Genomic DNA, 25,875 nt, shown 5'->3' with positions numbered 1-25,875 from the left:
TCAAACAGCATAGCCATACACAATCAACCATAAAGAATAATCCATGGACAGGCAGTCATGTCGTCAATAAGTATAAGTCGCCATTTACCAAACAATAGAAAAAATAATAAAGACAAATAATTCAGAGGCAACAACCCAACACAAGGGCTCATCAGGAGAATACACTGGCCTATATATATATATATATATATATATATATATATATATATATATATATATATATATATATATATATATATATATATATATATATATGCTAGCTGTTGGGGTGGCGCTTCGCGCCACCCCAACACCTAGTTGGTGGGGGCGCTTCGCGCCCCCCCCCAAGCCCCCCCGCGCGCGTAAGTCGTTACGCGCCATATTAGTTACGCGCCATTGTAGTTGTGTCCCTATGTCCCACCTGTGAATATAGATATATATATATATATATATATATATATATATATATATATATATATATATGTTTTTAACTACGTAAAACTTGCGAATATACAACATTCTTTGCTGTCCCATTGTCTGTGCATATAAATAGATTGTCAGGTTTACCGACTCTTGAACATGCAACATATAATGGTCCATGGGAAAACAATCCGTATTCAGATCTATGCCTCATGATTCTAATGATTGCCCTTGAGCTTTGTTGATGGTGATTGCTAATCGACCATTCCCTGAGTCGCCATCGTCATTTATATATCCCCCTGTGCACCCCGGCGTCCCCTTTGTAGTTATGTCCCTGTGTCCCGGTCGTCATTTATATTCCCTGTGTCCCGGTCGTCATTTGTGTCCCGGTGTTCCAGTCTGTGATTTCTCTTTGAGTGTCCCGGGCGTCATTTATATTCCTTGTGTCCCGGTGTCCCGGTCGTCATTTATGTCCCCCTGTGCCCCCCGGCGTCCCCATTGTAGTTGTGTCCCTGTGTCCCGGTCGTCATTTATATTCCCTGTGTCCCGGTCGTCATTTGTATCCCGGTGTCCCGGTCTGTATATACATTCGTTTTTTAGTTTTGTTTTTCTCCTTTATTTTTTTCCTTTTTTCTTTTTTTTCTTTTTTAGTTTATTTAGATTTTTAGATTTTTTAGTTTTTTTATTAGTTTTTAGTTTTTTTTGTAGTTTTTACCTTTTTTTTAGTTTTTTTAGTTTTTTTTTTACTTATGTCCTGGTCGTCATTTATACTCCCTGTGTCCCGGTCGTCATTTGTGTCTCGGTGCTTTGTTGATTGCTAATTTATATTATATTTATATTTATATTTTTTATATTTATTAATATTTTTTTAGTTTTCTTTTTCTCTTATTTTTAAGTTTTTTCCTTTTTTTTAGTTTTTTCTTTTTTAGTTTTTAGTTTTTTTTTGTTTTTTACCTTTTTTTAGTTTTTTTAGTTTTTTTAGTTTTTTAGCTTTTTTAGTTTTTTTATTAGTTTTTAGTTTTTTTTTAGTTTTTGCCTTTTTTTAGTTTTTTCAGTTTTTTTTAGTTTTTAGTTTTTTACCTTTTTTTTAGTTTTTATTAGTTTTTTAGCTTTTTTAGTTTTTTTTTCTTTTTAGTTTTTTTTGTAGTTTTTACCTTTTTTAGTTTTTTTTCTTCTTTTGTATTAGTGTGAAATAATTCAGACGTCATATGCGGACAAACACGACGTCACTCGACAGACAGACAGACAGACATAACCCACAAACAACTTATTTTTATATATATTTATTCATATTTTTTTAGTTTTCTTTTTCTCTTTTATTTTTCAGTTTTTTCCTTTTTTTAGTTTTTTTCTTTTTTAGTTTTTAGTTTTTTTTAGTTTTTTACCTTTTTTTAGTTTTTTTTTAGTTTTTTTAGTTTTTTAGCTTTTTTAGTTTTTTTATTAGTTTTTATTTTTTTTTGTAGTTTTTGCCTTTTTTTATTTTTTTCAGTTTTTTTTTAGTTATTAGATTTTTACCTTTTTTTAGTTTTTTTTAGTTTTTTAGCTTTTTTAGTTTTTTTTCTTTTTAGTTTTTTTTTGTAGTTTTTACCTTTTTTAGTTTTTTTCTCCGTTTGTATTAGTGTGAAATAATTCAGACGTCATATGCGAACAAACATGACGTCACCTGATCCATCCACAGATCCACACACAGACAACTTATTTTTATATATATATATATATATATATATATATATATATATATGTATATATATATATATATATATATATATATATATATATATATATATATATATATATATATTATATATATATTTGTATATATCTATATATATAAAAATAAGTTGTCTGTGTGTTTGTGTGTCGAGTGACGTCATGTTTGTGTGTCGACTGACGTCATGTTTGTCGACTGACGAAATTACAGACCAGGACATCGGGACACAAATGACGACCGGGACATAGGAAATATTTCATCTTATACCAGTTCAAAAACGAATGTATATACAGACCAGGACACCGGGACACAAATGACGACCGGGACACAGGGAATATAAATGACGACCAGGACACAGGGACACAACTACAAAGGGGATGCCGGGGAGCACAGGGGGATATATAAATGACGACGGGGCCACAGGGAATGTTCGATTAGCAATCACCATCAACAAAGCTCAAGGGCAATCATTAGAATCATGAGGTATAACTAAAAAAAAATAAAAAAAAAGTAAAAAACTAAAAACTAAAAAAAAAAAATTCAAAAACAAATGTATATACAGACCGGGACACAAATGACGACCGGGACAACGGGACACAAGGAATATAAATGACGACCGGGACACTCAAAGAGAAATTACAGACTGGGACACCGGGACACAAATGACGACCGGGACACAGGGAATATAAATGACGACCGGGACACAGGGACACAACTACAACGGGGACGTCGGGGGGCACAGGGGGATATATAAATGACGACGGCGACACAGGGAATGGTCGATTAGCAATCACCATCAACAAAGCTCAAGGGCAATCATTAGATTCATGAGGTATAGATCTGAATACGGATTGTTTTCCCATGGACAATTATATGTTGCATGTTCAGCAGTCGGTAAACCTGACAATCTATTTATATGCACAGGCAATGGGACAGCGAAGAATGTTGTATATTCTTAAGTTTTACGTAGTTAAAAATATATATATATATATATATATATATATATATATATATATATATATATATATATATATATATATATATATATATATATATATATATATATATATATATATATATATATATATATCACAGGTGGGACACAAGGACACAACTACAATGGTGCGTAACTAATATGGCGCGTAACGACTTACGCGCGCGGGGGGGCTTGGGGTGGTGCGAAGCGCCACCCCAACTGCTAGTATATATTATATATATATATATATATATATATATATATATATATATATATATATATATATATATATATATATATATATATATATATATATATATATATATATATATATATATATATATATATATATATATATATATATATATATATATGAAAATTTTTAATGAAAAAACGACAAATTCACGTCTCCGCTAGATTTTGGAAAATATCCTTCTAGTTTATTTTCATTGAACATGCCTTTTGTGGGTATTTTTAATGAAAGAACGGCAAATTCACCCCCCTTCATAGGTATTCATAGTTGTATTTATATTTTCAATGAATTTTTTTATTCATTTTATCACCTCGTTTGAGTGTGTGTTTAAACTTTATAATTTATTCAAATAGTTTAGTAATTGCATTAATTGTATATGTTGATTCATATGTTGAATTGGTAATGTTTTAATTAGGTTAGTAGATCAACAACAGGTAATAATGAGTGTTTGGTGACACATCCACTCACAAGGATATTTTTTGGGGAAGGGTATACAGTAATTAAAACGACAATTTTATTTGAAAATTTGAGTAAGAAGTGCCCTGTATTTGGAAAAAACTTGTGGTTTCAGGGGGTCGGGCCCGAAGAATCCCCTCCTTCTGTGGCCTTCCCTGGTGTGTACATGTCAAAGTTATTAAAATACTAGTAAAATTGAAATGATGACGAAAAAACTCAGTGTGGATTTGCAAGAGGCTTACAAAGTACCATTAGGAATTTTGAAAATTTTTATTCCCGTCATTTTCTATGGAGATGAAAAAGTTGACAGGGGACAGCAAAGATTCTAGCTAGGAAAACATTTCTAGTCTCAAAAATATCGAGACTGTATGTGAGAGCAAAAACTTTGTCAAAGCATAGTTGTCTAAACTTAGCACTTTAGAAAATGAGCTGTTTGCTTTCAACTGGATACAATTTTGAACAGACTGAATAATAGAATCTATTCTGGCTTTAGAGAAAAACGGAGGTTTTTGTAGAACATTTAAGTTCCTGAAAATGTATTTTAGCTGTTGATAATAGTGAATAAGATCTTGGAAAAGGACTAAACAAGATCTTTATTTGAGATCTTTTCTGTTAAATTTGATTTTTAAAAAGTGCTTCCCTGATTTATTTTTTATTACCTAATATTCGAGATTTGTATTTTAGCTGCAATAAAGTTGACAATTTCTGGTTGTTTGCAAATTACTGATAAATTTTAAGGTTAGAGCTTGTTAAAGTACCAAGTAAATTAAAATTCATTTAAAATCTATTATTAGCTAAAAGTCACTATTTAGTTCAGTTATTTTTCGTCAGTTTCGTTATTAATGTCAGTATTACCACGTTGAGCCGTAAAAATAAATGAGTGAATCTGGTTAGCTAACGCTGACAACGCTTTCGGTCCTCAAAAGTTAATCAGTTATAAAATATTGATTGCCAAATACAACTACACATTCAAAGGAAAAATACATCCTCTTAAGCTCTTAGCCATCAAATGTCTTTGGCTTTTTTTTGCTGCTTTTCACCCATGTTTTTTTTTATTTTAATTTGATATTTGTTATTAAAAGTGCATATGGAGCTCTTCGTTAAAAATTAAAACCTGTATTTTTTAAATTTTAAGATATATAGGATTGTATAAGTTTCAACATAAGCATTATTTTTTCTTTAGAATTTCTTATAACTTAACCAACAATAAGATTATGTTTTCACCGTCTGCTATTTTGCAAATATGAAGGTGAATTTTCTACTAAAAAAAAAAAAAAAAAAAAAAAAAAAAAAAAAAAAAAAAAAAAAAAAAAAAAAAAAAAAAATGGAATTGACAGTCTAATGTATATACTAATATTCATTCCCGAAAATATTAATGTCGTTGGATTTTTTAAAGCTAAAAAAGACGTAAAAAAGACAAGTAGTTGGGGAGGGGCATCAAGCCATGGGTAACTGTCGAAAAAGCCAATGAAAAATTTTTCAAAACAGTCCCAGCATCCTTAACTCAGTGAAGTTCAACCAGTCCTGGTTTGCTGAGGTGAGGATGCTGGGACTGTTTCAAAAAACTTTTGATTTTAGTTTTATTGAATTTATCCTGTTGTAAGTTTTTTCTTCTTGTATATTTTGTATTGCTGAGGACGCCCGTGGACATAGGGCCGAAATATTCATTCTGATTTGTTTCGTACTGTCCTGAGAAATTCCCTATTGTTCTTCTTGTTTTTGGTGTTTATGATGGAAAGGCAGTGTGGTTTTCGTCGCTATTTAGTATTAAAAGTGGTAGTAATGTTAGTAGCCTTGGAGTTTCAGCTGAATACCCTACGTGTTCCTGGGATATTGCTAATATACCCTTCTAATAACCCACACGTACATACAGTAGCGTGCTTTTAGTTAGTAGTGATACCCTTAGCATTAGTACCCTTTGCCGTGGTAGCAGTATTAGTTTTAAAACTGGAAGTACTAGTAATAGTATGCAAATACTACCTTTTAGATGGTTCAACATCCCCCTCAACACGCTCTGAAAGTTTCATCTTAATACTTTAAGCTATTCCTGAGAAATCGCTCATACATCCTCTGGCAACCTGAACGTGTAGAGTGTGTTTTGATTTAGTACAATATCACCCTAAATATTCCCTGAAGGTTCACCTTCATGTCCTTAGCCTCAGTAAAAGTAGAAGTCTTAGCTGTAGTAATAGTAGCAATAGTGGGTACATGCACATATTGCCTTTTGGTTAGCTCAACATTTCCCTCAACATGTCGTGAAAGTTTCAACTTAATATTGTAAGCTGTTCCTAAGATATTGCTTATATGCCCTTTTGAAAACCTGCATGCATATAGTTTGTTACCCCTAACATTAGTAGTAGTAGCGGCAGTAGTATTAGTAGTTGCGGTAGTTGCAGTAGTAGTGGTGTAGTAGTAGTAGTAGTAGTTGCAACATACAAATATTGCCTTTTAGTTAGCAAGCCGTGTTAGTTTCAACAAGACACAGCAAGCCCTGCAAGTTCCAACTTCATACCCCAGAAGTGCTCCTAAGATATTAATGATACAGCCTTTTGACAACCTGCATGCATATTGTGTGTTTTGATTGAGTTCATATTCCCCCTCATTATTCCTTGAAAATTTCAGCTTTACACACTTAGCTTTAGTTGTAATAGTAGTCACATTAGTTGTAGTAGTAGGGTATTAGTAGTAGTAGCACTAGCAGTAAAGGACAAGTATTAATAACAGTAGTTGTGTCGTATTAGTAGCAGCAGTATTAGTAGTAGCAGTGGTAGTATGCACGTATTGCATTTTTGTCAGTTGGACATCCCTCTCATCATGCCATGGGAGTTTCAGCTTGATACGGTAAATTATTCCTAAGATATTGCTGATACGCCCTTTTGACAATCTTCATGCTTATAGTATGTTTGGATTTAGTGAAAATTTCCCCATACTATTTTTTAGTAGTAGTAACAGTAGTAGAGGAGAAATATTAGCAATAGTAGTTGTGCCGTATTAGTATCAGAAGTATTAGTAATAGCAGTAGTAGTAGGCACGTATTGCATTTCTGTCATTTGGACACTCCTTTCATCATGCCCTGGAAGTTTCAGCTTGATACGCTAAACCATTCCTAAGATGTTGCTGATACGCTCTTTTGACAATCTGTATGCTCACAGTATGTTTTGATTTAGTAAAACTTTCCCCTCAACATTTCTTCAAATTTTCACCTCAACATCCTCAGCCTTAGAAGTAGTCGCTGTAAAAGCAGTGTGTACTAGTACCAATAGTAGTGGTAGTAGTAGTAGAAGTAGTAGTAGTATTAGTGTGCAAAAATTGCCTTTTTGGTCAACTAATCATCCCCCTCATTATCCCATGAAAGTTCCAACTTAATACCCTCAATCATTCCTGAGTTACGCCTTTATTTCATTGATATTATTTTCTTGGATTATTATAGGACTTTATTTCTGGTCATCTTAGGTTTTTGTATGACTCTTTACTTTTCTTTGAAAAATGAACGGCTTTTCAATTATTTCTGGGACTATTTCAAAAAACTTTTGATTTTAGTTTTATTGAATTTATCCTGTTGTAAGTTTTTTCTTCTTGTATATTTTGTATTGCTGAGGACGCCCGTAGACATAGGGCCGAAATATTCATTCTGATTTGTTTCGTACTGTCCTGAGAAATTCCCTATTGTTCTTCTTGTTTTTGGTGTTTATGATGGAAAGGCAGTGTGGTTTTCGTCGCTATTTAGTATTAAAAGTGGTAGTAATGTTAGTAGCCTTGGAGTTTCAGCTGAATACCCTACGTGTTCCTGGGATATTGCTAATATACCCTTCTAATAACCCACACGTACATACAGTAGCGTGCTTTTAGTTAGTAGTGATACCCTTAACATTAGTACCCTTTGCCGTGGTAGCAGTATTAGTTTTAAAACTGGAAGTACTAGTAATAGTATGCAAATACTACCTTTTAGATGGTTCAACATCCCCCTCAACACGCTCTGAAAGTTTCATCTTAATACTTTAAGCTATTCCTGAGAAATCGCTCATACATCCTCTGGCAACCTGAACGTGTAGAGTGTGTTTTGATTTAGTACAATATCACCCTAAATATTCCCTGAAGGTTCACCTTCATGTCCTTAGCCTCAGTAAAAGTAGAAGTCTTAGCTGTAGTAATAGTAGCAATAGTGGGTACATGCACATATTGCCTTTTGGTTAGCTCAACATTTCCCTCAACATGTCGTGAAAGTTTCAACTTAATATTGTAAGCTGTTCCTAAGATATTGCTTATATGCCCTTTTGAAAACCTGCATGCATATAGTTTGTTACCCCTAACATTAGTAGTAGTAGCGGCAGTAGTATTAGTAGTTGCGGTAGTTGCAGTAGTAGTGGTGTAGTAGTAGTAGTAGTAGTTGCAACATACAAATATTGCCTTTTAGTTAGCAAGCCGTGTTAGTTTCAACAAGACACAGCAAGCCCTGCAAGTTCCAACTTCATACCCCAGAAGTGCTCCTAAGATATTAAGGATACAGCCTTTTGACAACCTGCATGCATATTGTGTGTTTTGATTGAGTTCATATTCCCCCTCATTATTCCTTGAAAATTTCAGCTTTACACACTTAGCTTTAGTTGTAATAGTAGTCACATTAGTTGTAGTAGTAGGGTATTAGTAGTAGTAGCACTAGCAGTAAAGGACAAGTATTAATAACAGTAGTTGTGTCGTATTAGTAGCAGCAGTATTAGTAGTAGCAGTGGTAGATGCACGTATTGCATTTTTGTCAGTTGGACATCCCTCTCATCATGCCATGGGAGTTTCAGCTTGATACGGTAAATTATTCCTAAGATATTGCTGATACGCCCTTTTGACAATCTTCATGCTTATAGTATGTTTGGATTTAGTGAAAATTTCCCCATACTATTTTTTAGTAGTAGTAACAGTAGTAGAGGAGAAATATTAGCAATAGTAGTTGTGCCGTATTAGTATCAGAAGTATTAGTAATAGCAGTAGTAGTAGGCACGTATTGCATTTCTGTCATTTGGACACTCCTTTCATCATGCCCTGGAAGTTTCAGCTTGATACGCTAAACCATTCCTAAGATGTTGCTGATACGCTCTTTTGACAACCTATATGCTCACAGTATGTTTTGATTTAGTAAAACTTTCCCCTCAACATTTCTTCAAATTTTCACCTCAACATCCTCAGCCTTAGAAGTAGTCGCTGTAAAAGCAGTGTGTACTAGTACCAATAGTAGTGGTAGTAGTAGTAGAAGTAGTAGTAGTATTAGTGTGCAAAAATTGCCTTTTTAGTCAACTAATCATCCCCATCATTATCCCATGAAAGTTCCAACTTAATACCCTCAATCATTCCTGAGTTACGCCTTTATTTCACTGATATCATTTTCTTGGATTATTATAGGACTTTATTTCTGGTCATCTTAGGTTTTTGTATGACTCTTTACTTTTCTTTGAAAAAGCACTCTTTTGAAAAATGAACGGCTTTTCAATTATTTTTGTTCCTTTTTATTGCTTAATTTTTATCATTAGTTTTTACAGCCTGTATGCATATAGTAACTTTTAATGTGGTTCAACATCCTCGTCAATATTCCACAAAAGTTTAACTTAATACCTTTGCATATTCCTGAAACATTGCAGATACGCCCTTCTGATAACCTGGATACACGTAGTGTTTTTAATTTAGTTCAACATCCCCGTCAACATTCCTGACAGTTTCAAATTTACACCGCTAGCCATTTTAAAGATATTGCCGATACGCCCAGCTGATAACCTAAATGCACGTAGTGCCTTTTGATGTAGCTCAGTACCCCCTGAAAATTCTGAAAAGTCAACCAGGTCCACTCAGCCGTTCCTAAAATGTTGCAGATACGTCCTTTTGACAACCTGGATACATATAGTGCCTTGTATCATAACCCCCTCAATATTCAACTTTGTACCTCACCTTTCTTTAGATATTGCAGATACACTCTTTTGACGACCTTTCATCTTTCCTTAGATATTGCAGATATACTCTTTGACGACTTTTCACCTTTTTTTAGATATTACAGATACACTTTTTTGACGACCTGAATGCAAATGGTGTGTTTAATTTAGTTGAATGTCCACCTCAAAATTCTGTGAAATTTTCATTAAATGCTCTTACCTGTTCTTTAGATATTGCTCAAGTCCTCTTTTTCGGTATACACATGTGTTTAAATAATTGCCAGTCTGCAAATATTTACTGCCCGTTCCCCGGGCCATATATCTCTGGAGGCATTTTTTCTTTGTATCTTTTGATTATTTTAAACAAAAAAAAGGCTATCTGAAAATTTAGATTCGATATCTTTAGGGGCTACTGGGGGATATCAAAAATAGGAGGGAGTAGGTTACCCTCTATTTGCTTCTGACTCTCAAACAGGGCCCTAGAATTTTCAATTTGGAATCAAACAAACCCCCTCCTAAGTTTCTGCGACCACTCCTTTCGTATGTAGTTGCTCTGGGAAAAAATATATCGGAGGTTTATGCGTCTTTATAACAAGGAGCACTAGAGCTTTGTCTATGATTACAGCTATTCTTCTGGGACCTCATAACTCTTTATGTATGTTTTAGCTGTTCTTCCGGGACCTCATAAGTCTTTATTTATGTTTTAGCTGTTCTTCCGGGACCTCCAACTAATGTCCATATTGAAGCGATAAGTGACAGATCAATCCGTGTTGAATGGTCTCCACCGATTCAAAAGGAAGACACAATCACCAAATATTGGATTAATATATCAGGATTAAGAGCTTTTGATGATAATAGGGAACAACCAGCTGAGGGTAAGAACACCAAAACTGATGTTATGGATAAGAAGACCGATGGAGATAAACTGAAATTCTTTCAGAAGAAGGTTTGTGTTTTTTTGCAGGGGTAACTGAAATTTAAGGGGAGCACTTCTAGATTTTGAAAAGTATTGTTTTTTGATATTTCCATTGTTCCTCCAATCCTAGATTTTGAAAAATACCTTTTGAACGTTATCTACATAAAAAATCAAAACAAAAATACTTCTTCTCACCTTCAAATGTAAAATAACTGGCACCCTCGCTCTTTTACGTAAATAAATACGTAAGTTTTGGCAGTATTACCATGAGCTACCACCCTAGCCCCTCTTAAACCCTCTAAGAACTAAAGCATCATTTATACTCAACTGGAAACAAAGTATACAGTAAACAATTTCTCTTTGATCATTGTAATATTGAAAAATCTTAATTGTTTGAGAATTTTGGAAAAGATATTCGTTATATTTTAAACATCCAGTCTGGTTTTGTTAGGCTGATATGCAGGATATTTGTATTTACATTTTCTTCCTTTTAACTTCATCCCTTTTTAGAACAAATAAAAAAAAATCAGCTAAAAGTAAGGAGCAACATTAAAACTTAAGACGAACAGGAATTATTACGAATATGATGGGGTTGCCCCCTCCACAGTACTTCACTCTTTACGGTAAATTTAGAGTTTTTGTTCCAATTATTTCAGAATGGTTCCTGATACACAAGGACCGCTAACTAGAATAATAAGCTTTTTAAAAATTCAAAAGACACTTTAGCGTAAAGAACATGGTACTGTGGAGGGGGCAACCACCTCATTTACGTAATAATTCATGTTGGTTATAAGTTTTAATGTTGCTGCTTACTTTCAGCTGAAGCAAACTTGTTTGTTTTTTTTTTATTGTTGATGGTTTTGTAATTAATGCTGGGAAATCCAGCTCCCCCTCCCATGGAAATTCCCTTCCCCCACAGAATCTACTCCATTGAAATATCCTCCCATGTAAGCACCTCCACCAGACCCCCCCCCCTCCCAGAAAATATCTGTACTTCCAAATAGCCAATACTATATGTAAGCAATTGGCAAAGTTCATAACTTGCAGCCCTTCCCCCGGGGGCTGTGGTGGTCAAGTCATCCTCAATGAAATAGTTATTAAATCTTTCGACCTTGAAGTAAATGGCTATCTCAAGATTTTCATCGGACAATTTTGGGTAAAAAAGTGGGGTGGGAGGGCGGCTTCTTGCCCTACAATGCTTTTGTCACTCAAAAAGTGCACTAGAACTTTTGATTTATGATAAAATGAGCCCTCTCCTGATCCTCTAGGATTACTGTTTCGATACGATCACCCTGTAAAAAAAAAATATAAAAATAAACACGCATCCGTGATCTTGCTTCTAGGGAAAAACTAATAATTCCACATTTTTTACATAGAAATTTGAAGCCTGTACTGTAGGATTCTCTGATATTTTGAATCTCATGGTGTGATTTTCATTACGATCACTTCCTTTCTTAGGGTGTGTCCATCCTTTTTCAAAAAATAGGTAAATTTTCTCAGGCACGTAACTTTTGGTGGGTAACACTAAACTTCATGAATTTTATATACTTTTGACAAATTCAAAATTCGATTCTTTTGATGTGTCAATTATTATCAAGACTCTGTTTCTTACAGTTTCGGTTGCTATTGAGGCGCATTGCTTCTTACTTACAGTGCGTTACTACGACCTGTTTGATGTATTGGATCAATTGTTAAATCATTTATTGACACATCAGATCTAAATAGTACATCAACAAAGAAAACAGATTACTGGGAAAGCTATCGATGTTCGTTTTAAAAGTTTCACTTTGGCAACTATGTTTCAGGTATGTTTTGATGAAAATAAAAGCAAAGCTTTTTGAAAAAAAACAATTTTTAACTATTAATTTAAGTCAAAAATTACGAATGAATTTGTCCTAAGAAATATCTTAATCTTTCCTGTAATCTTGATCATTATTGTAATTATCATTTCGGATGATCTTTTGGCAAATGGAACCACACTGTTCAAAATACATAATGCTTTCAGTAAAGCCCAAATGAAACCCGAGCCTTTCAGAGGGTTTGAGAGGGGTTCTCTTCCTTCCGTACTTCTTATTTTAAACGTTGATTAACCTTATAATATTGTTCTGGTAATATGTTGTTTGTGTTATGACAAGTAAAGAACAAACTGCACGAAATAGAGGTGGCAATCCTGCATCCCTAGTAGTTTACGTTACCTTTACGTGTGATTTGATAGCGCATTTTACTTTTTGTTCGTTTTGGTTTTATGTTTTTATTCATTGTAATTTCCTTTTTTTAAAGTTTGAATTAAATATGTCTTTATTTCTGATCATTTTATGTTCCTTTTGGCTCTACTTTTTTTTTTAGAAAACACTTTTTCTAGCTTGTTTTTTTTTTTTAATTATTAATGGGTAGCGCAATAGTGCTGTCTAAATAAAGAGCGAAGTGGGCACTACGTATTATTTATTTATTTTTCGTCAAGGCACTTTGTGTCGAAGGATCTGTCGTAGAAACTTTATAAGGGCTTCATTTGATTTAAAATTTACATTTATAGTGTCCTTCTTAAGAGTCAAAAGTCAAGGGATGGCAACCAGCCTTCCTCCCACGCAACTTTTCCCCCTAACACATCCAATAAAAAATTCAATAACCACGTTGTTCAGGATAGTTGAAAGGTCTAAAAACTGTGGTTCTGGGAATTACAGCCCTCCCCAGCCCCCTAAAGTCCTTAGAGAAAGGGTCGTAGGTTATAAATTTCTCCCATTAGAACTTGTTATCGGGAAAGGGGGCATGTTTTACCCTTGGTGTCCAAAAACGCCAAGTGTATTCAGATGAAATTTTCAGTGAATGTTGAAGGGAGTGTTGAACTGAATCAAAAGGTACTATATGCATATTAATGCTTCCGCTGGGTGTATCTCAGGAATGACTTAGTGTATTAAGTTGCCATACATGTTGGGGTGAATGTTGAACAAACAAAAAGGTACTAAATGCATACTAATAATTCTTCTGCTACTACCAATACTACTACTAAGGTTTAGGTATAAAGAAAAAAAAATCATGAAATGTGAATCATGAAAAATCATGAAATGAAAAATACTATGTGTATGTAGGCTGTCAAAAGGGCGTGCAATTTACTGAAAACAAAATACATTCTGAAATTTGTCTTCTTTTTCAACTTTAATAGATTAAATATTATTAGGACTTTCAGGAATGAATATCAGCATATATATTAACCTATCAATTCACTTGCATTTGTTTTTGTTTCAGTAGTCTTGGGGATGATAGTGATTTTTTTTTCTCGATATTTTGAGGAATATAAAACATAGCTCGAAATGAGGATTGTTTTCTGTAAAGTGCTAATTATGTTCTGGTCTTTAGAAGTTAGGGGGCGCCTCAATCCTACTCTTGTAGTTTATGCTCGTTATGAGTTTGACTCGGTTATTTATTATATTCTCTCTTTGTTGTGGGTTTCGTTTATTTATTGATGGGGATTTATGATATTTTTACGCTTAAAAAATATTTGCTTTTATTTCTATTCATCTTTATTTCTTGTAGTTCTTTACTTTTCTTTGAAAATCTTCTTTTGTGGAAGAAGTTTTTAAGATTCATCCCCAAACCTTATTAAAAATGTTGGCGTAAATGAGATAATATCTAGGTAATAAGTGTTTTGTTCTATGTTACAAATAAAATAAAACAAGTTTTTTAACTGAAAGTAAGGAGCGACATTAAAACTTAAAACGAACAGAAATTACTCCGTATATGAATGGAGCTTTTCCTCCTCAACGCCCCGCTCTTTACGCTAAAGTTTGACTCTTTCTCTTATATCTACTTTTCAAAACAGTAAAAAACTTTAGCGAAAAGAGTGGGGCGTTGAGGAAGAAAAGCCCCTTTCATGTACGGAGTAATTTCTGTTCGTTGTAAGTTTTAATTTCGCTCCTTACTTTCAGTTAAAAAATATTTGTTTGTTTTTTTATTTAATTTCTGGACGTTTTTGAACTATGGATGTCTTGATCTTGGCTCTCCGCACATAAATAACTAAAACAAAATTTGCATATTAATTCTTTTTTGACTAAATGGCTTTCTCATAGTTTTAATCGGAAGATTTTGAGAAAAAATAGCGAGGGAGGAGGCCTAGTTGCCCTCCAATTTTTGATTAGTTAAAAGGGCAACCAGAACTTTTAATTTCTTACGAACGTTTCATTAGTAAAAAATATACGTAACTTACGAATTAACTTACGTAGCGAACTTCTATATTCGTATGTTTTTATTGTGTATATGAGGGGGTTCACCCCCTCGTCAATACCTCGCTCTTTACATTAAAGCTTAATTTTGTCCCAATTCCTTAAGAATGACCCCTGAATCACAAAAGCCGTAGAGAAAATAGTTGAAAATACTAAAAATACTTTAGCGTAAAGAGCGAGGTACTACGAGGAGGTAAAACCCTAATATGAGTAATTATTTCTGTTCGTTTTAAGTTTTAATGCTGCTCCTTACTTTCAATTGAAAATACTTTTCATATTTATTCATTTTTTTGTTTTAATAATGCTAGAAAATCCTGCACCCCTTCATTGAAATTCTCTTCCCCCATGACAAATTCCTCCATGGAAAGATCCTTCCATGTAACCCCCCCATCAACTTCACCTCCCCCCCCCGAAACCAAAAAATCCCCCTGAAAACTTATGTACACTTCCCAATAACCATTACTGTTTGTATTAAATAAAAAAACAAGTTTTTTTTTCAACTGAAAGTGACGAGTGACATTAAAACTAAAAACGAGCAGAAATTATGTCGTATATGAAAGGGACTGCTTCCTCATCAAACCCCACTCTTTGCGCTAAGTTTGACTCTTTCTCTCAGCCCTACTTTTTAAAACAGTAAAAAACCTTAGCGTAAAGGGCGGGGCGTTGATGAGGGAGCAGCCCCTGTTCATATACAAAGTAATTTCTGTTTGTTTTAAGACTTAATGTCGCTCCTTACTTTCAGTTACAAAAAAAAAAATATTTTATTTATGAACGTTTTTGAATTAAAGCATGTTTTGATTTTGGCTCTCCGCAGATGAACAATTAAAACGAAATTTGCATACTTTTTTTTGGCTAAATGGCTTTCTCATAGTTTTGATCGAATGCGGGGGAGGAGGCCTAGCTGCCCTCCAATTTTTCAGTTACTTAAAAAGGCAACTAGAACTTATAATTTTTTCCGAACGTGTTTATTACTAAAAGATATACGTAACTTGCAAATTAGCTTACGTGACGATCTTCTGTATTCGCATGTTTTTGTTACGTATATGAGGTGGTTCACCCCTCGTCAGTACCTCGCTCTTTACACTAAAGCCTAATTTTTGTCCCAATTCCTTAAGAATGATCCCTGAATCACAACGGTCGTAGAATAAATAGTGGAAATTACTAAAAATACTTTAGCGCAAAGAGCGAGGTATTAGGAGGAGGTGAACCCCTCATATGCATATTAATTTCTGTTTGTTTCTGTTAATTTCTGTTCGCTTCTAAATCCTGCACTCCCTTCATGGAAATTTTCTAAAAATTTTTGAAAAACTAAATATTTTATTCTAAAAAGGAAAAAACATCTTGAAAAGAAAACGAAGTAAAACCCTTGTACTTTCCACCGAGACTTCATTTTCATATGTCCTTATGATTTTCATAAAGGAGTTCTGTTTTTAGCTGTGTTGACTATCTTGCCTCTCATACTCGCAGATGGATTGATTTAGGGGGAGGGCACCTGAACTGAATAATATCGTAGAACGTAAAGCAATCTATGAACTTACTCGAGGGTTACATGCTGTGATATCTTATAGTCGTAATTCTGGAAGTAGCTTTACAAGTACACCTTATGCATCTTAATTTCAAGATATTGCTAAGAAAGGTAAATGACATCAGAGCCTTAATAAACTTTTAACTTTAAAATTTAATATTGCCTAGGTCAGGGCCGCATCGAGGATTTTTTTCGGGGGGGTTACAAAAAAATTCAGGGGGGTGCAAAAAACTAAAAAAACGTATCAAAATTATGTTTATTTTTGTTACATTTTTACGAATCGGACAAACATTTTTTTTGGGGGGGTTGGGGGGTTCAAACCCCAAATCCCCCTGGACACCACCTTGGACTAGGTACTTTTATTCCAGATAGCCTTTGCTTATTGCAGCCTAATAGGTCCAGTATATTTTACGATGCCAAGCTAAATCATATTTTCCTTTTTATGCTTTTTCTTCCAAAGGAAAAAGTTTCTTATCAAAGGAATAAATGTCAGAAACTCTTTTCTCTTTTAACAGATGTCGAAATCTTCTGGGCCAAAAATGAGAAATCGATACGCCTTTTGAGGTTTTCACGGTCATAGATTCTTTATTAAAATTAGGTAATTATCCTGCATCTGATTTTCATCTTCGTTTTCTATGGAAATGGCTTTTAATTAAGTTTCTACTTTTTATTTTCCCTTTACTTTTTGCATGATTTAATGAACTCATTCTAGGAAAAAAAATGAGGAGGTTGATTGTTTTTAAATCCCCTTGGATTCACACCATTAAAGGGTTTACTAGCTAAGTTGTTGCTAGAATAGGCTTAAATTATATATATCCCTAGATGTAAAGAAAAAGGAGGGGGGCTCTAATTTCTATTTATTTTTGAAAAGAGGAAAAATGGAAGGATTTTAAAGTTAATTTTTTTATACTTCTGATAAGGGCGTTTGCTACTAACACTTTTGTATTTTATTCTTATTATATTGATTTTTTATGCTGATTCCTAATATATAAGGCTCATTAGGTTTAGTATTACCCATCAAAACCTACGAGCCTGAAAAACATTGCCTAAATTTTGAAAAAGGTGAGAAACAACCCCGAAAAATTGAGGAATCTTAGTGAAATTCTCATCATCAGATTCAGCGTATCAGAGAGCCCTACTGTGGAGGTTTTAAGTTCCTATCTATAAATATTGCAGAATCTTTGTCAGAAGATAAATGTTGGATGCGTGTTTGTTTGCTTTTGTTTTGTTTTTTACTTCCAGGGGTGATCGAACTGATATTTCTAGAATATCGGGAGAGGACTCATTACAACGGAAATAAAAAGTTATTTTGCCCTTTTTAACTGACCAAAAAATATGAGGGCAACTAGCCCTTTCCCATGGCCCTTGTTTCGCCAAATTCGTCCAATCCAAATTTTGAGATAGCCATTTTGTTCAACATAGCTGGAATATTTAATAACTATGCCTTTGGGGATAGCATGATCCCCCACAGCCCTTGGGGAAAGGGCTATAAGTTATGATATTTGTCCATTGTTTACGTATAGTGTTTGTTATTGTGTTTGTTATTTTTTATATATAAGTGTAAAGCCATTGTTTTGGGGAGGAAGGGGGTAAATTTTCTGCTGGGAGAACTTTCCACATGGAGAATTTTCCATGGGGGGATAATTTCCGGGGTTATCTTTCCAGGGGAAATTTTACACTGGGGAAACTGCCCAGAATCCCTATACGAAATTTGTTTTAATTTTCTTACTTTCTCTTTGTCGACTCAGTTTTACATGTGGAGATGTTAAGGAGGAATTGTCCGGGGGAATTTTCAGCAGGGTGTGAATTATGTGGAGGCTTTTTCTGTGGGGGGATTTTTCCCAGGAAAAATTCTCCGTCTTGGAATTTTCCGCAAGATAATTCTCCATGGAGGAATTATCTACGTGAGTAAGTATTCACTGGAGGTGGGATGACGGAGGGTGGATTCCCAAGAAATATTTTCTATGCAGGGAGGATTTCCGACATGATTTGAAAAACAACCAGAAATTGAAGACTTACTCAAATGAAAGTATGTTAAGGAAAATTTATTAATAGGGAAATTAAAAAAGTGGGGGCCAAAACAAGTGAACAAATAGAAAACCTGGGTAGAACCAGCATCCAATAATAAAAAAAAGGGAAATCTAATTAAGAATTTAGCGTTGATACATTCTATTGGCTTATAATTCTATAGCTACGACGTCACTCACTAGAAACAAGAACTTATGCAAAAAGAAAGAAAAATGCCCGGGAAATAGTAAATTGTTTCTGAAGCTAATTTAACTAATTCCAATCAAAAATGGGGAATGGAGTATTACTAAAACCAATTGAATAAATTTATTTTCCTTCAGAATTTCCTTTAATTTGTTGGTGGACTTCACTGAATCGGACTTTAAATACTTCATTTAATACCAACGTTTTTTTTCTAGGTAGACCAAGGCGTGAATTCCACCATAATTTCCGATTTAGAACCATTTACTATGTATGAAATATCCGTACAGTCTGTAAACAAACACGGAACCTCACTCCCAAGTCAGCATATTCGAACTCTGACACTTACACCCCAGTCAATCCGTCCGTCAAACGGAAAAGCCCCAGAATTGCCTGATATTAGGAGCTGTTGTAGCAGGAAAGGAGTCTATCATCAAATGTAAGTCAATCTACTTTATATCAATCTACTTTACTATCAATACTACTACTTTACTTTACTACTTGACATCAGTCTACTTCATTATCAATACTACTATTTTAATTTTCTACTTTAAATCTGCTTTACTATCAATGCTACTGCTTTACTTTACTACCTTACATCAATCTACTTTGCTATCAAAACTACTCCTTTACTTTTCTACTTTACTACTTCACATCAGTCTACCTTACTATCAATTAAAAAGTCCCCTCCGCAATCCCTCGCTAAAGTTTTTAATTGTTTTAAAAAGTAGAACTGTGGCAAAGAGTCAAACTTTAGCGTAAAGAGCGAGGGATTGCGGAGGGGACAGCCCATTTCATATACGGAGTAATTTCTGTTCGTTTTAAGTTTTAATATCGCTCCTTACTTTCAGTTAAAAAAAAATTTTTTAATTTAATTTCTGAACGTTTTTGAATTAATGCATGTTTGATTTTGGCTCTCCCCACATAAATTATTAAAATGAAATTTGCATATTAATTCTTTTTTCGGCTAAATGGCCTTCTCTTAGTTTTCATCAGACGATTTTGAAAAATAAGGGGTGGGGAAGGAGGCCTAGTTGCCCTCCAATTTTTCGGTTACTTAAAAAGGCAACTAGAACTTTATAATTTTTATCGAACGTTTTTATTAATAAAAAATATACATAACTTAAGAATTAACTTATGTAACAAACTTTTATATTCTTGTATTGTTATTATGTATATGAGGGGGTTTGTCCCCTCGTTAATACCCCACTCTTTACGCTTTTGTCCCAATTCTTTAAGAATGACCCCTGAATCAGAAAGACCGTAGAATAAATAGTTGAAATTACTAAAAATACTTTAGCATAAAGAGCGAAGTAATTATCTCCTCCTAGATACCTCGCTCTTTATGCTAAAGTATTTTTAGACCCCTCATATGCGTAATAATCTCTGTTCGTTTTAAGTTTTAATGCTACTCCTTACTTTCAACTGAAAAAACTTTTTCATGTTTATTTTTTCATTGTTTTTTCAGTGTAATGCTAGAAAATCCCGCGCCCTTTTCATTGAATTTATCTTCCCCCATGACGTATTCCTCAAAGGATAGATCCTTCCACACAGCCCCCTCCCCTCAACCCCACCCCCAAACAAAAAAAAATCCCGCTGAGAACGTCTATACACTTCCCAATAACCATTACTGTATGTAAACACTGGTCAAAGTTTGTAACTTGCAGCCCCTCCCCCAGGAACTGTGGGGGGGGGTAAGTCATCCCCAAAGACATAGTTATTATGGTTTTCGACTATGCAGAACAAAATGGCTATCTCAAAATTTTGATCCGTTGACTTTGGGAAAAAATGAGCGTGGGAGGGGGCCTAGGTGTCCTCCAATTTTTTTGTCACTTAAAAAGGGCACTATAACTTTTCATTCCCGTCAGAATGAGCCCTCTTGCAACATTCTAGGACCACCTGGTCGATACGATGACCCCTGGGGAAAAAAAACAAATAAAAAAAAACAAATAAACACGCACCCGTGATCTGTCTTCTGGCAAAAAATACGAAATTCCACATTTCAAACAGTTCGTGGTAACGAACTGTAGTAAGGAGCGACCCGGCTCAATAGTAACCAAAACTCTAAAAAATGGAATTTTGGTACCAATAGCTACATCAAAAGAATCTCATTTTAATGCTGATTTTAAATATATAAGTTTTTGTAGATAGGAGCTGGAAATTTTTGCTATAGGGTTCTCTGATACGCTGAATGCGATGGTGTGATTTTGTGAATGCGATGGTGTGACGTTAAGGTTCTATGACTTTTAGGGGGTGTTTCCCCCTATTTTCCAAAATACGGCAAACTTTCTCAGGCTCTTAACTTTTGATGACAAAGACTAAATTTGATAAAACTTATATATTTAAAATCAGCATAAAAATCCGATTCTTTTGATGTATCTTTTAGCATCAAAAGATTTTAACGTTTTTTAGAGTTTCGTTTACTATTGAGCCGGATCGCTCCTTACTACAGTTCGTTACCACGAACTGTTTGATACTACTACTTTACTATTTTACATCAATCTGCTTTACTATCAATACTACTACTTTACTTTTCTACTTTACTACTTCACATCAATCTACTTTACTATCCATACTACTACTTTACCTCTCTACTTTACTACTTTACATCAATCTACTTTACTATCAATACTACTACTTTACGTTGCTTCTTTACTACGTTACATCAATCTACTACATTAATTTTCTTTATTTTCTATATTTCACTTAAACATCAAATAACTTTCGTAGTTTGACTACCTCTATTGGCTGAAAAGACACTGGTTCAATTTCCAGATTGTAAAAAATGAGATTTTAATATACCAGCAAGTTTTGTTGAGGAAAAACCATCTGCTATTTTTTTCCGTAACAAAAATGTTCTCAAGGCACATTTAGTCGATAAAAAGGAACACCTGATTTCTGAACCACCTTTCGTCAACCTCGGTTTTAACTAATTTCGAATGTTTTCTAATTTCTGGTATTTCTAATTTCTTATTTCTATTATTTTCTAATTTCTGGTAAATTGTATTTTCTAGTTTTCTAATAAAACAATTTTCTAAGTAAATGGCATTATTTTCTAATAAATGGCATTTTTTAACAAATGGTATTTTTAATTTCTGGTAATTTCTAGTCTACGTATCTTGACCATCTATTTTTGAAATCTGGTTAGTCCATATAGTGAAAGAAATATTTGTATGGTAATTTGTTTTAGATTGCAGCATGCATTGACTGGACTATTGATGCTGGTTCCCAAGATCTATATAATTCCCATGAGCATCAAAGGTGAAAACATTTGAGCTGGAATGGAATAACTTTAAGGAAAATCACTTATCGGCTTTGTAACAAATGATATTTTGCATACCAACGAGGCCCTCTTTAGGAAAAATCTTCCACTATGTATCTTCGCTAATAGTATTTTGCGTTTTGTCGCTCTGAAAAAAGGAAGAGGATTTGCTAGTTGTCTTGTAAAGAAATTGCCTACGCAACGTTTCGGGTACCCGAGTGACTCACTATTTCTCAAACAGTAAGCTATACGGAAAATGTAGCTCAATCCAGCTTTCTAAGGCTATACAGAGAGAAAGGTCGAGATGGCTAGTACATATTCTGTGGTTGTAGGATGACATAGTGCCAAAGATCAACCTTGTTGGGCAACCGTCTAAGGTTAAATAAAAACAGGTTGTCTTCGAATGAGGTTGGAGGACGTCGTAAGAAAATAATTCAAGGGAAATGGTAATTTCTTGAGAAGGCGTAAAGGGGGATGTTTTGAATGGATTGGGATGGAGGAGGAGCTTGCGGGCCAGTGTTGGCCTCTGGCGCCACGGTGCTGGAATGAATTGTTAGTTGTTGGTAGTAGCACTAGTTTTGTCGATTAACAGCAAAATTGACTGTTGCGCTGCTTTTTAGTCAACATTAAGTTCATTCGACTTCCGGTTGGGCAATGTATTTCAGGGGAATTTGGCTTTACAGCAAATAAGACATTGAATCCACGTTAATTATTTTCTCAATAACAGTATTTTCTGTTTGCGTTTCATCAATAAGTAGGAAAAAAAGACTTCCGGGCTACGTTTTCGATAACATCAAATTGAAATGATTTACATATGGGCTATGTGCCTAAACTTTTTACTTTTGAAATGCATGTGAATGGATCAAATTCAACCGATTTTAAATAAAAAATAGTCATTTGCATTTAACAATAGGAACTCCTCGCTACTTTTCCAAATATCTGTCCCTCCTTTCTGCAAAATAAGGGAGAAAAGTTTGGTTCTAGATTAGTACCCCTTGTGATTTTGCTATGTTGGGAGAGCATAGTTGAGCTGAGCGTGCAATAAGGGTTCTGGGGGGGGGGCAAAGCGGGAGCCTTCCTGACAATTATACTACCTTGAATATAAAAGAAACAATGAATTATTTATTTAAAATATAATTAATAATTAAAATGGAAGTACCGAATTTTTCAAACGGATAAAAATTAAGAAAAATACTATTTTTGAAATTGAAGGAAAGGGAGACAACAACGCTTTGTGAAATAGCGAAAGAGGATGTCACTTCTCTCAGTCAGGGTTGTCACCTGTTGGACGAAAGTGCTATTTCAGAACTATTTCAGTTATATATCACTATAGCACGTGCTCAAGGTTGCTAAAATAGCACTAAAATGTTATTTTAGCACTTGAAACTTTAACTGTTACCATTTAGAAAGTGCTATTAATGGGCTAGGTACCTAAACATTTTTTTTTAAATGGGTCAGTTGGGTTGATCTAGGCACATATGGACTACAGCTTGTTTTGGATCAAAGCCTGGTTCGAGTGGACTGCTAATGCTATTTCCCAAAAACGTAGGATTCCTTACAGTATTGAAATTTGGATTAAATGAGATTTTGAATGCCAACGAAGTTTCCTTCTTAAAATGCCTTCAGCCATTTTTTCTCATTAAAGTTATTTTCCGAAGTAAGAATTGGTTTAAGCTTTCAAATGAAGGTTTAGGAACAAATTCTTCTATGCAAAATGCCTTGTACCTTGACAGAGGAAAATAAAAAGAATGAGTCAGGGGTGATTTTAAATAAACTGGTAATTATAAGAAATGAGTTTATTTTGATCGAGCAAAATTTTATACGCGGTGAGAATTTTCTGAGGGGTAACCCTCTGAGAAGGAAATGAGCTGAATACTTGAGCAGCTAAAAGAAACTCGTAAAAAGCCTAATTCGAAACATGATTTTCCTTTGGATTTGCCCTACTTGTTAAAAAATGAGATATCATTGAAAAAAGGACTCGAGATGGGTAAGGGCAGGAATCAACTGAAAGTTTAATACATAAACAACTAAAATAAATGTAAGTTCTTGGGAAGTCTGATGAAAACCCTATAAATTCATTCAGGTAAGACAGTTGATACTTTAAAATCAGTGGAACATATAAACATTAATGCTGAAATACATTTCCCTAGAAGCAAGGCTGTATTCAGAGGTATCTTAAATCCCCTGAAATTTTTGTCAGACTCGTTAAAACACACCAGAAATTTATATAAACAAATTTTTGATGGGTGTTTTTTGATAATGCCTTGCTTAGAAGTCATCCAAGCAAATTTATTTGCCCCTCGATCCGTTAAGAAATGGCTCGCAGATTGTGATAATATGGGGTACTTATAATATAAGCACCACAATGACTTTCAGAGCCTTGACTAAACCCGGGGCTGTATTTTCTTTGAACTTTGGAGCAAATATTCTGCAGATTGGGAGTCAGTTAAAGAGAGAATACTTTCAGATTCTAAACAATAATCTATAAAATATCTTGGGCAAGATGTACAAAACAGAGGATCCCAATGGAAGGAGAGAATAAAGATTGAGGTCCAGGGATGGAATGCTTGCACTTGCTCCACCTCTCTTATCAGGACAGATTCATTAGTATAAATTGGTTTCTGATTAGGGTAATTTTTCGAAGTTCGTTTTACAAAAATAGTTTTCACCACATGATGATATGGAATAAGGTTCTTATTTATAGGAATAAGAACAGATTGACAATACGGCCAGCCTATCTACTCTAGAGGGGGTGCCAGCATATAAGGCTGATTAAGAAACACTTTACCGGTTTATGTTGAAGAAGCTCATTCAGATAGTTCAACCGATTAAAAAGGCTTGTTATTCAGGTCTTCTGAACTGAAACAAGTTTCCTAGAAATACTGTTTCAAAATATTTCAATTTATTCCATGAAAAAAAAATCTTACTTTACCACAAAAACAAGTCTAAAAAAGTGTATCTTTGTCACAAAAAAAAACACCAAAATCAAGAAAATGAATAAAAACTGTGGACGATATTGATAGCACAAAGTTGCAACCACCTAAAGGAATATTCAGATTACCTGTTCATTAGGAATCTTATGGAAATCTTCTGCTACGACTTCAAAAAGTCATACTAAAAAAAACAGTATTTGAAAAAAGCTCAAAACATTACTGTTTTCACAATAAAAGGAACGCATCTAATTTTGACATAACACAAATTATACTTTTTGTTAAGCATCCCATTATGAAGCACAGCTCATTTTAAAAAACAGGCTATAATTCAACCCAGTGAACTGAAACAAGTCAGTCAAAATATATTTTTTCTAAAAGAATGAAAATAAACCTGAAATGAACTAAAAAAAATGGCTTATATTTTAAAAAAACATATAGATGATAGCAAGAGCAGAATCGTGAAAAATGGTCTTGCATCACTAAAAAACGCGCCCGCAAAAAAAAGGAAAGAAAGAAAATGCACAAGAAAGTTAGATTATCTAAACTGAGAGCACAATTTTGCATCCACCCTACAAAAAATTCAGCTTTAATAGATTACCTATCCATTAGAAATCTGATGAAAATCTTCTGACATAATTCAAAAGAGAGTAGTACTATGAAAAATAAGATTCAATAAAAAATAACTATGATTACAATAAGTTATTGTCATAAAACGATTTTACCCACGATACATTATACATACACATCAGATTTACTAATACAAATTACAACAGTTTCTCATGAAGCATACCATTGTTAAGCTAATTAACACAAATGATGAAAAAAGGCTAATTGTTAGATCTTTGTGAACCGAAATAAGTCATTTAAAAATGTTTAAAAGTTCTTACGGATCTTCTACGAATACAAAAAAGTTGCTTGCAATGGTCGTAAAAATGCAAATAAAGAGAAGTGTACAAACCTGAACAACTTGTCTGCATTACAAAAAAAAAGACAATGACCCCAAAAATAAAATGCATAAGAAAGATGCAACTAATTTAATACTCTAGTATCCATCCAACAAAATTTAATTCAAATAAATCAACGATCAATTTGGAATTTGAATAAAAT

General features: G+C 34.0%; 1 protein-coding gene across 1 annotated transcript in view; it reads left to right on the top strand.

Moving 5' to 3' along the window:
• Nucleotides 1–25,875, top strand: part of LOC136041461 (Ig-like and fibronectin type-III domain-containing protein 1) — a 259,166-nt gene that overhangs the window by 104,477 nt on the left and 128,814 nt on the right. Inside the window, exons 8-9 of the mRNA XM_065726145.1 lie at nucleotides 10,415–10,653; nucleotides 18,792–19,012. Of these exons, the coding sequence (XP_065582217.1) occupies nucleotides 10,415–10,653; nucleotides 18,792–19,012 (460 nt within the window). The remainder of the gene's footprint in view (nucleotides 1–10,414; nucleotides 10,654–18,791; nucleotides 19,013–25,875) is intronic.

This window comes from Artemia franciscana, unplaced genomic scaffold (genome assembly GCF_032884065.1).
Source record: "Artemia franciscana unplaced genomic scaffold, ASM3288406v1 PGA_scaffold_23, whole genome shotgun sequence".
NCBI lineage: Eukaryota > Metazoa > Arthropoda > Branchiopoda > Anostraca > Artemiidae > Artemia > Artemia franciscana.
Note: the sequence above shows the minus strand (reverse complement) of the source record. Positions and strands in the feature narration are given on the sequence as shown.